Source organism: Brachyistius frenatus, unplaced genomic scaffold (genome assembly GCF_029030835.1).
Source record: "Brachyistius frenatus isolate BFR_SWC_R1_liver_20210118 unplaced genomic scaffold, ASM2903083v1 Contig_394, whole genome shotgun sequence".
Taxonomy (NCBI): Eukaryota; Metazoa; Chordata; class Actinopteri; family Embiotocidae; genus Brachyistius; species Brachyistius frenatus.
Window position 1 is genome coordinate 1 of NW_027210993.1, and position 12,398 is coordinate 12,398.

Here is a 12,398-nt window from a genome sequence, read left to right on the forward strand (position 1 = left end):
AGGGGCTGATTAATGGGAAACAGCGGGATGAAATAAAGCGGAGCGACTATTTAAGTCACAGAGATGTTCGCAGTGCTGGTGAGTTAAATATCAGTCGACAGGAAACAGACATGTTGTTAAAATAAGAACAGAATCTGAGGCCTCGCTGAGCAGAAACCCCAAAAAACAGTCACATGGTCAAACACAAAAAAAAACAGTCACATGATCAAACACAAAAAAACAGTCACATGATCAAACACAAAAAAACAGTCACATGATCAAACACACGTCTCTACAGACGGACAGAGGTACACTTTGTGCTGAGGGGAGGAGGTGAGGGGAGGTGGGAGAAGGTGGGGGGCGTCATCCATACGACTCAGTACGGCCGGCCCGCCGCTCCTGCCTGCGGTCGCCCCTGGAAACAACAAACACAGCGACGAGATCATCAGCATCCAGCAGCGTGACCAACAGTGCCGTGTGAGGTCAGAGTTTTAACAGTTAATGTTTACAATAAAAAGTTACGGGAAATATTTTTGACAGATTCTCACGTTTAATTACAGAAGCAGTCAAAAATAAATCCTGTAAACATGTCCGTGTTTGTGATTGGTTATCGAGCATCAATGACCAGTAAAAGTATTATATAACAGTTAAAAGTCATCCCTTGTGCGAAGCGAAATAAACAGGAAGTAGAATGTTGCCATGGTTACAGCAACATGAACCTGTATTTTTTCTTTCACATTTAGTAAAAATCAAATATACGCTGAATTATTAATGAACGGTTTCTTTTTGTTGCGCGTCGTTGTGACGTTTCATCGCTTCACCAACCGTCTTGCGTGCACCCCGACACCACCGGCCGGTTCTCACCTGGCGTCCATCTTGCCGGCGCCGTATCCTCCCCGCTCGCCTCCTCTGGCGCCTCTGAAGCCGCCGCGCTCGGCGCCTCGGCCCCTGAAACCGCCGCGCTCAAACCCGCTTCTACGTTCTCCTCCGAAACCTCCTGCAAGAAAAACAGAGTTAATTGTTCACACATCAAACATATAGTCCAGCAGACAAGATTCTGGTCCTTCAGGCTGATTCTGGTCCTTCAGGCTGATTCTGGACCTTCAGGCTGATTCTGGTCCTTCAGACAGATTCTGGACCTTCAGGCTGATTCTGGTCCTTCAGGCTGATTCTGGACCTTCAGGCTGATTCTGGACCTTCAGGCTGATTCTGGTCCTTCAGGCTGAGCTGCAGCAGCTCTGCAGACGTGAACCCGTTTTCCTTCTCCATGTGAATCATGACTCACTTCCAGACAATGATTATTATTTGCAGCGAGAAGTGAAAGGACTCGTTCCGTCTTTGTTATCTGTGTTCGTTAAGTTGGACACTCGTTCCGGGGATTAATACTCCTGCTGGTAAACGTACCTGCTGGTTAGAGAATCACGGTCAGAGGAGTCTCACCTCGGTCCATCGGCGGCATCCCTTCGTCTTCAGGTTTGGGAGCTTTGCATTGATTACACTCGTTACGCCACGAGAAGTTCAGGTTGCCGCAGTTACTGAAGAGAAATGTGGCGAGAGAGCAAAATAAAATGCATATTTATAAATAAAATACATATTTATACTCAAACATCCTAGAAACGTTTTTTTTTTTTTTTTACATTTAAAAAAAGATTTCCCGAACAAAAGGTCACTCACGGGTTCGAACACTTCCAGTCTCCGGCTCTCTGCTGCCCTCCTCCTCCTCCCTCCTCCACTTCCTCCTCCTCCTCCTCCTCCTCCTCCCCCTCCCCCTCCACTGCTTCCATTGTTTCCCGGGAAACCTCCACCTCCACCTCGACCTCCTCCGAACCCTCCACGACTCATCGGCCCTGCAACACAACCGATCACAGATCTTCAAATCTTTAAATACCGACACGTTCGGCCGCGATGAGAACAGTCGAGAACTTCAAATCTCAGTTCGTCTCAAATTTAGACGACCTCGCCGAACTGAAACTCACCTCCCCGACCTCGTCCTCCCCTCATTCCCCCCCGGCCTGCGAAGTCGGCTCTGCGGGTGGCAAACGACACCTTGATGGGGTTTCCGTTGAAGTCTTTACCTGGTGCAGAAAACGTCGATATGAAAGCAGCTCGGTCTCGGTCCGAACCAGTCGAAGCGTCGCGAAGACAAACTTACCGTCAAACCAGTCGATGGCCGCCTTCGCTGAGGGCGGGTCGTCGAAGGAGACGGTGGCCTCCCCCTTCAGCTTCCCCGTCTCCCGGTCGGTGTACAGGTTGATCATGGGCAGGCCCGTCTTTTTGTTCAACTGCGAGGAGGGACAAAGAAATGGCACATTATTGATCCGGTTAAAAAAAACAACTACTAGAACTACAAACTCCACAAATCCAAGCAGCGATTAACGAACATGAAGCACCTTAATGATCCCAATCTGCTTGAAATAGTCGGCCACTGACTCCACAGTGTAGTCGTCTCCCAGGCCTTGAACGAAGATGGTGTTATTATCCGAGTTATCCTGGTCGGACACTGTTGACAAATGGTAAAAAGAGAAGTTAACAAATCAACAAGAAGCTGGCAGGACACACGCTAACCAACGGAGCAGTACAGGTATAATTAACTAGACTTAATATAATTTAAACGTTGAGTTCTACAAAAATCCGTACAGTTGTCGTGAACGGGGAAGTTAGCTACAGAAACCGAAATAGTTTTTTTTTTTTATACCAGGCTGTTTATTTCTGCTGTAAAGTTTTAACCGTTATGAAGCCTCGAGTTTTGGCCGCCGCCATCTTGCTAGTTCGATGGCTAGTTTGTTGTGAAGAATTCGAGCTGCCGGTGTCAACAACAGTTCTTATCTACGTACATCTGTTCTCAATGGTTAAAAACACTCACTGAAGCCGGGCCCTCCGTGTCCATGTCCCGGATCTCTCGGTCCTTGAGAGGACAAAAAAAAAAAAAAAAAAAAACAGACATGAGTTGTTGAACGGAACATCTGTTCGACCAACTCAAACACCAATCAATCAGACTGTAACTTCCTGTCATTCACACCTGGGACCGTCACGAAACCTCTAGCTGCTCTCCGTGTGTACGTAAGATCTACGACCCTGAACGTACCGGCCTCTATTTTCTTTTTTATCTCAGGTGGTTTTCAACCGTGACGTTATGACGCCACATCTTTGGTGGTTATCGCAGCTCGAAGCCCTCCGACGGCACCTTTAGGTCCCACGAACAACTCAAAGTGCCCCTCAAAGGGTTTCATTGTAAAAACTTCCACAAAAGTCAATCGAAGCATTTCTGTTTTGATAAAAAAAAATCATTTCCCTTCGCACACGCACGCGTGAGCGACTCGTGGAACGGAGTCCAACACGTTGAAACACGAACCCTCATGGTTTTGTGTAAGAACACCTGCTGACACAATAATCCTCGCCGTTCATTAGTTCCTTTGTCTACTTCAGTTTTCACACACATCAACACTGCGTTCTTGGAGTCGGGCCAACATCCGTCTCGGGCCAAGTTTGAGGAGCTTTACCAAAAGCATAAAAATACCAACACCTCACAGGTGCATTTAAAGTCCCGTCACCTTTTATGGAAGATTAGTGTTACTGCAGCTTGATTGGCCGGAGTTTCAGGAACCAGAAACCCAAAACAAACCTCCTGCATCAACACGGAGGGCCGTGAACCTGACGTGACGCTGACAGCTGGAAAACCTTCTTCCCCCCCCACACTTTACTGAGAAGTATATGACCGAACTGACCGGCCGGTCCCACCGCAGGTTGCCTCATCGTTGTGGAGGAATTGACATATTTTCATATTTGCACGAAGCAGAACTCTTTCTTTGTCAGAATATTCTTCTGATAACCAAGTTTCAACCCACCGTGACTCACGTCAGCCGTCAGTTTACAAACCGACCATTGTTTTGAAACCTCCGGTGTTTTTTGGAGCCAGAAAGGACGGTATTTGGACGAGCTGGGGAGGAGTCTGAGGACACTATGCCCCACCCACCCTGCCCGTCAATCAAACAGACACGCCCCCGCCCCCAAACATATCTGTGTTTGAGTTCTAATATCTAATCAATATCACCATGATGACTCGTGGAAAACATTTACTGACTTTGTATTTCAGGAGAGAACTTGATGCTTTTTCAACAGGAATCTGTTGAAGACAGCCCCTAGTGGCCCTCAGTGGTAATTACACTTTAAGTCACTTCTGCATTGGTTTCACTTTTCAGACCCGGAAGCGATGAACATTTACATTTTTATGGACTGAAAAAGTGCTCAGTCACACCCACAAACAAGGGCAATATGCACATATTTAATAGTTACACATATTTTGTATGTTTTAATCCTTATTTTGTTCTTCTTCTTATTATTCACAACACATTTTTGTTTGTGTTTGTAAGACGTAAAACCTTTACAAAGCCAACTGATCTTATTGATTACTTTCAGGCTCCATTATATTCTCGACCTTTTAATCCCTCATGAACCCTTTGCTTAGTTTAAAATCCTTGAACGGGAGTTTTATGTCTCTTCCAGAGTCCAGGCCGGTCATCAATAAAGGGGGCGGAGCTATTGCCCCCATCAGGGCCCCAAAACAGAGAGCATATCCTGATTTTATTTATCTTACTGGTTTTTAATCTCTTGTTTATTATTTTAATTCGATTTTTGTCGTGATTTTTATCATTCATTTTGGCGTTTCGATGTTTAGAAAAGGTTGATAACGTTTATTATTATCGTTACTTTGATGGTGAAATACATCATAGATGGATAAATAAATAAAGCAAAGCCATTAGAAGCTGAATAACGGTGACATAAGGTAGACCACACGTGTGATTAACGACCTTTGTTGGTGATTTATTTAAACAATGGAGGGCGTGTAGAAACTTCTACGGTTGTCAAAACACACAAACCACACATTATTGACAGTTCCGCATCTCGCAGATTAAGTTTCTGCCACCTGATAACTCTTTGAACACTTCAGTGGAACCACAGCTGAGCTGCTTGTTGGCAGCTACACTCATTTCTTGATTTCCTCCATTTCACCTTCGTGACGCGAGGAAAGTCTGAAACCTGCTCGGCCGTTTCTTATCTCACATCTTTTGTTGATTTTTAACACACTTCCTTCCTTGCAGGTTTTTGTGTCTCACAGAACATGTGATAAACTCCCCGAAACATCCATCCATCAGATTCACACGCCATCAAAAACGCCAGAGATGCAACAGAGGAGCAGAAGAAGAAACCTGAGCTGCAGCTCCCTCTGCTGGACGGTTTTAACCACACTCGGGTAAACACCTCAACATCTGGACGGTTTCACCTGTGCAGCACGTTGAACGTCATGGTTTTCTCTGCATGCGTTTACACTGCAGTCATTTTTATCGTTCTGATTTGTTTCCCTCCTTTTAGACTCAACAAACCTTTTTGCTCAAGTTTTTTTTTTTTTTTTTTTTTGTCACTTACCACCAAACTTATTGAATCCTCCACGATCGCCCATTCTGATGAAGAGGAGGAGAAAAGCATTGAAGGTTGGTGCTGACAGCGATTTCTCTCATGGGGGGGTTGGGGGTGGGGGAGAGGGGTTGGGGGTGGGGGAGAGGGGGGTAACCTTCACTCTTACAGTCTCCTCGTTAAACCCACCCCCTCTTCATCGGTCCTACGGAACCCCTGCTGAGTCTCCTTTATCCACCTGACAAGAGGCCACGTTAAAGACCTCGTCTTTTAAATGTTTACAAAGCTGCTCAAATCTGCCATTTATAACTTGTATGAACCATTTATTTCATCATATAAGTGGCTTTTTTTTTTGTCAATTAACCAACCCAAACGTCAACACCTTCGACCCCTCCGTGGGCGTAGGGCACAACCGTAACTCTTTACACAAATTGCAGCAAATCCTTTTGTGTTTGAGGCATTTCTCCCAAACTATTAATATTATTATTATTATTTCAGTTACTCTTCCCTCCATCTACAAGAAGACTGTCTGTGGACTTCCCCGTGTTACAATCGCCCAAACGACAGAATAAGAGCAGAAAGGCGGCCCGGAGAAGGTAAGAGCCTATAGGGGAAGATTCAGAGATTGATTAAAGCAGAGTATGACACAGTGATCCTGGAAGGGCTGGTTGGGAGGGAGGTGGTCACAGGTGAGGAAGGCAGGCGATGGGACGTACGAGGTGAGATTAAACAGGTCGGAGAGCGTCCCTGAACGCAGCGCGGCGTCGCACACGGAGCAGCGGGAAGCAGCGACCTCCACGAGGGGGAAGTATTCGGAGCGTCGTCTCTTCATCAACATCATCACCGAGTTCAGAGTTCATCACGTGACCGCTGGTACGTCAACATCTGTGATGTCACCGCAGACCTGAAACTGGAAATCTTCAAAACGCTATTGTCATCATTGGAGAACCCTGTTGCCGTGGTGCCACAGTTCAGGTGGTTTGTGTTCTCCTTACGCCTCAGTTTGGCAGTCTACCAACCAGCTAATAAAAGTAACAAATATCTAATCTCACAAAAAAATAGCTAAACAAAACACGAAAAACGCTAATAATCAGTTAACAAAGCTAATAATGGCAAATTTTGCCAAAAAAACTGCTAAACTTTAGGTTTACAAACTGTTAACTACTCACAACCAGCTAACAAAGCTAACAAACAGCACATTTCTCTAAAAAACAGCTAAACTCAAGTTGACAAAACGGTAACAACGTGGAGGTCGTTGCTTCCTGCTTCTCCGTGTACTCCGTGTGCTGCGTTCAGGAACGCCCTCTGAATTTTTTGATTGCCCCTTATATGTTGTTGCGTGTTAGTCGTGGGCAGAGTCAAGGCCAGTTTTTGTTTTTTTTGCCAATTTGTCTTTCTTTGAGTTACAGCGCTGCCTTTATTTCATGGTTAATTAGTTAGCGACTTTGAAAACAGGCCATACAGTCTCTTCAGAGAGAATTCAGACTTTTACTTCTGAAACGTGTTTCAATTAAAGGAAAATACAAAATTTTTGAATTTTTGAATTGAAAATGGAATTAAAAGCACAATAAAGTGTGCAAATAGTGAAGATGTCTGAGTACTTCCTGGAGAGACTAAACTTTATTACACAAGGATGTCATTTCTGGTATAAAAACTCACATGTTCCTATGTCTTTAAATCTTAAACCAAGTTCAACCCTTTCAACTCTTGAACGAGGCGTTCGTTAATCAACACGGGAGGATAATCAGCTGATTCATGCTCGGTGCGACCTGCCTGGTTAAAGGTCGCCGTGATGACCCAACGTGGGTGGGGTGGGTGGGGTGGGGGGGGGGGGGGCTAATGATTTCAATAAAGTGCACGATGGATGAGAAAACAAACGATGAAATGGAAAACCAGTTTATCGGGAGTTCTTTCACCAACATTATTGGGGTTACAAAGAAGTACATGGAAATATAGTTCAACCTCTAAAAACCAAACAAAAACATCAACTTACCAGTTTGTGCTTCACAGCTTCATTCAGAGATGTTCTGGTTGTTAAATATTGTTTCTAATCTTTATAAAGGTTTTGTCTCAAACCTTCATTCAGTCCTCTGAAGTTTTCCATTTATATCTTGAAACAGCAGTTTGAAGGATAATAAGTCTGTTCATGTTAAATAAAAATGACCTCTTTAGGTCATAAAGCAGCTTCGGACCGCTGCACCTCGTTACCGTTGGCTCTCGCCCGCAACCGCCGAGCCACACAGAAAGCTTTCGTACAACACCGAGTCGTTTATGATCCGATGAAAAAGTTTTGGGGACCAGAACGTTTCAGCCGTTTGGATCGTCACACCGGCAGAGGAGAGTCTGCTGACACCGCTAACAGACCGGGAGGCTCCGTCTGCAGTCGAATCCCCCAAAACAACCACCTTCACACCGTCACATGTTGCATCTCAGTTCTCAAGAGATTTAAAAAAAATATAACTCATAACCACGTGCAGTAAAACCTGTTTAAAGTCACACTTTTCCCCTCGAGGTGTTTTTCTATCCACCTGCTTTTATATAATTTTTAGTTTCTGCATTAAAAATCCTGAAAAAAAAAAAAAAAAAAAGGTGAAAAAGAAGAAGTGTGCTCCGAAGGAATAAAAGCAAAATGAGACAAAATGAACTTCCAGTTCACTAAAGAGACAAAAAAATAAAAATAAAAATAACATCAGCTGTGTTTCGGAGCGAGCAGCGACGTCACCCGTCGGTTTGTAAACAGCTTCGACTTCAGTATTTTGACCTTCCGCCATCTTGTTATTTTGGAGCCAGAAGTGACCATATTTGGAGGCCCCGCCCACCTACACAGGAGAACCTGACTGCACCACGGGCCTGTCAATCAAACAGTCCCGCCCGCCAAACATATCTGCATTTGAGTCCTAATATCGTGTGGACTTTCAGAGCAGCTGTTACCTTTACGTGTTCAGAGGATTCACGCAGGTGTGTTAAACATGCGAACATGTGATGATGCGAATCAGCTTCAGACACTTTTGTCTTGATTTACCGAACAGGTTCTGACACATCAACAGTATCAATGAGAACTTTTAGGGGTCGTGATGTTTGCCCTGAAATATTAAAACCGGTTTTGTGTTGACCAAGACCTGAGGGCGGGAAACCTCCTCTCTGGTCTGACAAAAATGAAGCCCCGCCCCCCTCTCAGATTTCACCCAGATGTGATCTTCACCTGGGACCACAGGGAGGAACATTCAGAGTGCGGGACGCCCGGGACACACGACTGATAGCAACACCTACCCCAAGCCTCCTCGTCCTCTCGGTCCACCTCGGCCGCCTCGGTCAAAACCGCGATCAAATCCAACGCCGCCTCGACCTCCGAATGCACCGCCGCGACCCCGCCCACCACGGCCATCCTGACCTCCATAACTTCCGTCAGGAGGACCACCCTCCTCCTCCTCCTCCTCCTCCACCTCCTCCGCTGCTCAACGGCGGGCTGTCGCCTCCATATGCTGAAAGAGAAAATCAGAACTTTCCTACTGTTGGTTTTCTTGGATGTTTTTTTTTTTTCATCCCACTGTTGGGAGTTTTTCTTCCTGTTAAAGGGGAGTTTAAAACAAACAAACAAACAAACAAACAAACAAACAAACAAACAACAAATAAAGATCAAATGCTGACACGACCCTCACCTCCACTCTGACCGTACGGGCTCTGCTGGCCGTAGCTCGGTGGAGGAGGGGAGCTGTAGCTCGGCGGCTGGTTGTAGTGACCTCCTCCGTGCGGGGACGGCTGTTGGTGGCCCCCGCCGCCCCCGTACCCCCCAGCCTGACCTCCACTGCTGCCGTAACCGCCCCCGCTCTGTCCACCGCTCGGAGGCTGGCTGTAGCCGGAGGCCTGCGAGCTCCCGTCATAGCTGTCGAAGGTGGAGATGCATTAACAGACGTGATGGCATCTTTTTTTTTTTTTTTTAGATCCCTGACACGGATTTTAGTTTCACCACATAATTCAACAAGTTTCTATCGTTTCTATCTGTTTCAAAGATGGTGATTCACGCGGAGCAGGAGGACGCAGGAAGGTGAATTCTTCCCCGAAGAGTCAGACTGCCAACACCGAGTTTAACTGTGACGCTCTGAGGAGTCAGTAAACAGGACCTGACGGTGTCTCACCCGACTGACGAGGATGGAGGAGGAGGAGGAGGCTGCTGAGGCTGCTGCTGCTGCTGCTGCTGCTGCTGCTGGCCGTAACCAGAGAACGCCGCCTGCTGGTTGTAGCTGGTGTTGGACGGCTGGTTGCTGCTGCTGTATCCTCCGGAGCCGTACGGCGGAGCGGAGTGGTTGTAGCCGCCTCCTCCTCCTCCTCCTCCTCCTTGGGTGGAGGGCGGAGAGCCGTAGCCTCCTGGGAGAAAAGCGGGAGAACAGGAAGTGGAATCAGGTAAAAGCTGCACCACGGCGTGAGACTGAAACACCGTCAGCGAGTCGTCCTCTACCTGACGGAGGCTGGCCGTAGCTGCCGTAGCCGCCCTGGCTGTAGGAGCCCTGGTTGTAGCCTCCGTAGCCCTGCTGGCTGTAACCCTGGCCGGAGGACTGACCGTAGCCCTGGTTACCGCCTCCACCACCTCCACCTCCACCACCGTAGGACCCGTAGCTGCACACAAGAACACACTTTTAATCACGTTTAAAAGCACTTCTACGCTTTTTAATTCACTAATATCTTCTTATTAATCCGACACGCTAACCTCCCCGTTTATCGACTCGAGCGCCGATTCGATTATAAAATGCGATTTTTTTTTTTCAGTATTGTGATTTAATATTAAGATATTTTACACTTTTCCTCCCAAAAGAAGTTAAGCGGGTTTTATTTCAGCAGCAGTTAGCTGTCAGCGCAAAGTTAAAACGACAGCGGTTAAAAGTGCAGATTTATTCATTTTAAAGGGAGAAACCCTTCGACTTTCAGGACGCTGGTAAATATTATAACATATTATTTATATACAATTTATATTTATATTATTTATATAAAAAAACGCTGTTAAAAATCATAAAGATTCCTAATACTTCAAATAATAGATTTTTTTTCCTTCCACACCTCTTATTTATGTGTGTTTATATTTGACTGCAATTATCCATCAAATCTCCCTTTTTTGTTTTGTGATATATTTTTTAATTGGCTCTTTCTTTTCTTATTTTAACTCAAATTTAGAACATAAAATAAAGTTATGACTGAGTTTTACTGACTAAAGTTTGATAAAGTGAGTGAAGTGCAGAACTCACCCCGGACCGGACGGCTGGGAATAATCTGCAGGAAAACAAAGCAGAGTGTCAAATTAAAGGAGAAATTCACTTTAATTATAAGTTATGAAAAAAATACAGCAGTGAGACGCTCGTTTTTGTTTGTCGAACAATCTGCAGGCAAAGAAAATCCAACATGCACACGTCTATTATCTATAAAAAGATATATATTGTTGTATCTATATATAATATATATATATATCTGTTGTTGTATCTATATATAATATATATATCTGTTGTTGTATCTATATATAATATATATATCTGTTGTATGTATCTATATATATATATATAGTATCTATATATAATATATATATTGTTGTATCTATATATAATATATATATCTGTTGTTGTATCTATATATAATATATATATCTGTTGTTGTATCTATATATAATATATATATATCTGTTGTTGTATCTATATATAATATATATATATATATCTGTTGTTGTATCTATATATAATATATATATATATATCTGTTGTTGTATATATATAATATATATATATCTATATATAATATATATATCTGTTGTTGTATCTATATATAATATATATATCTGTTGTTGTATCTATATATATATATATATATCTGTTGTTGTATCTATATATAATATATATATATATCTGTTGTTGTATCTATATATAATATATATATATATATATCTATATATAATATATATATCTGTTGTATTTATATATAATATATATTAAAACGGATTTAAAAAAACTGTTTTTCTGTTTGGAAAAATGTTATTATGTTTATTATGTTCATCAGATTCAACAACAGGAAGTTCACATTCACACAATAAAAACGTTAGTGAGCTTTTTATTCTGTTTGTAATAATAAAAAATAAAAAAAAAAGCAGAATTACACCGATTTGTTGTTCTTCACTTACAGAGTAAAATCTACATTTATTTTCTTTAAAACACAGTTTTAAATTTGTAAAACATTTACTATATTTTTAGAACCACAAAAAAAAGGCCGATTTCACTGTTTATTTTGACATCTTCATTATTCTGCTAGACCCGGTTCCGGTTCTAACACGAACTGACACCTGTCCAGTCTGGACCACATCAAAAAGGTGGACTCGTGAAACCACCAAACTGGAGACTTTCTCTGCTCTTTCCCGTCCGGGTCTCAATCCGTCCGGGTCCGGAACCGGCGGGTCCGGAACCAGCGGTCCGCAGCTGTGTGCGCTGAAGGGGGCGGGGCCACGAACTGGGTCAGTAGCACGAGCAGAGCTAGCAGGGCTAACAGCAAAGCTAACAGCGAAACCAAACGACACCGCGGCCGGATTGTTCCGTGAAGAACAACACGTGTCGGTGTTGACCGCCGTCACCAGAGGAGGATTTTTTTTTTTTACTCCCCGGAGGTTTTAATGAATTATAACGCGGTAATAAAAAACCCAACAACAACAACAACACTGCGCCTCCCCGTTAACACCAGCTAACCGGACACAGAGATGCTGAAGCCGTGATGCTCACCGTTAGCCGCCATCGACACGGACGAAGACCACACTTTAACCTTTAAAATCCAGCGGACAGCGGCTCGTTCACCTGTCTGGACCCCCAGAGGAGGAGGCGGAGGAGGGTCGAGATGAAGATGGATGCACGGACACCGGTGTCCCGTCCACAGTCTCCGCTGCAGCGCCTCCACCAGCCACCAGGGGGCGCGCTGCAGTAAGTTTTCCTCTTGAACGAATAACATTATTATTATTATTTTTTTTTTTTAAGAGTTTTTAACTG

The 12,398-nt window shown here is 44.1% G+C and overlaps 1 protein-coding gene across 1 annotated transcript; it reads right to left on the reverse strand.

Moving 5' to 3' along the window:
• Window positions 1–6: 6 nt before the first annotated feature.
• Window positions 7–12,325, reverse strand: LOC138636647 (RNA-binding protein FUS-like). Its single transcript, XM_069724763.1, is given in 17 exon segments — window positions 7–394; window positions 844–976; window positions 1,420–1,514; window positions 1,654–1,706; window positions 1,708–1,826; window positions 1,956–2,054; window positions 2,132–2,261; window positions 2,370–2,479; window positions 2,843–2,884; window positions 5,404–5,438; window positions 8,662–8,808; window positions 8,810–8,873; window positions 9,051–9,274; window positions 9,528–9,756; window positions 9,848–10,005; window positions 10,629–10,653; window positions 12,138–12,325. Coding segments are annotated over 17 exon segments (1,728 nt in total). The 5' UTR covers window positions 12,151–12,325; the 3' UTR covers window positions 7–342.
• Between the last annotated feature and the right edge of the window lie 73 nt (window positions 12,326–12,398).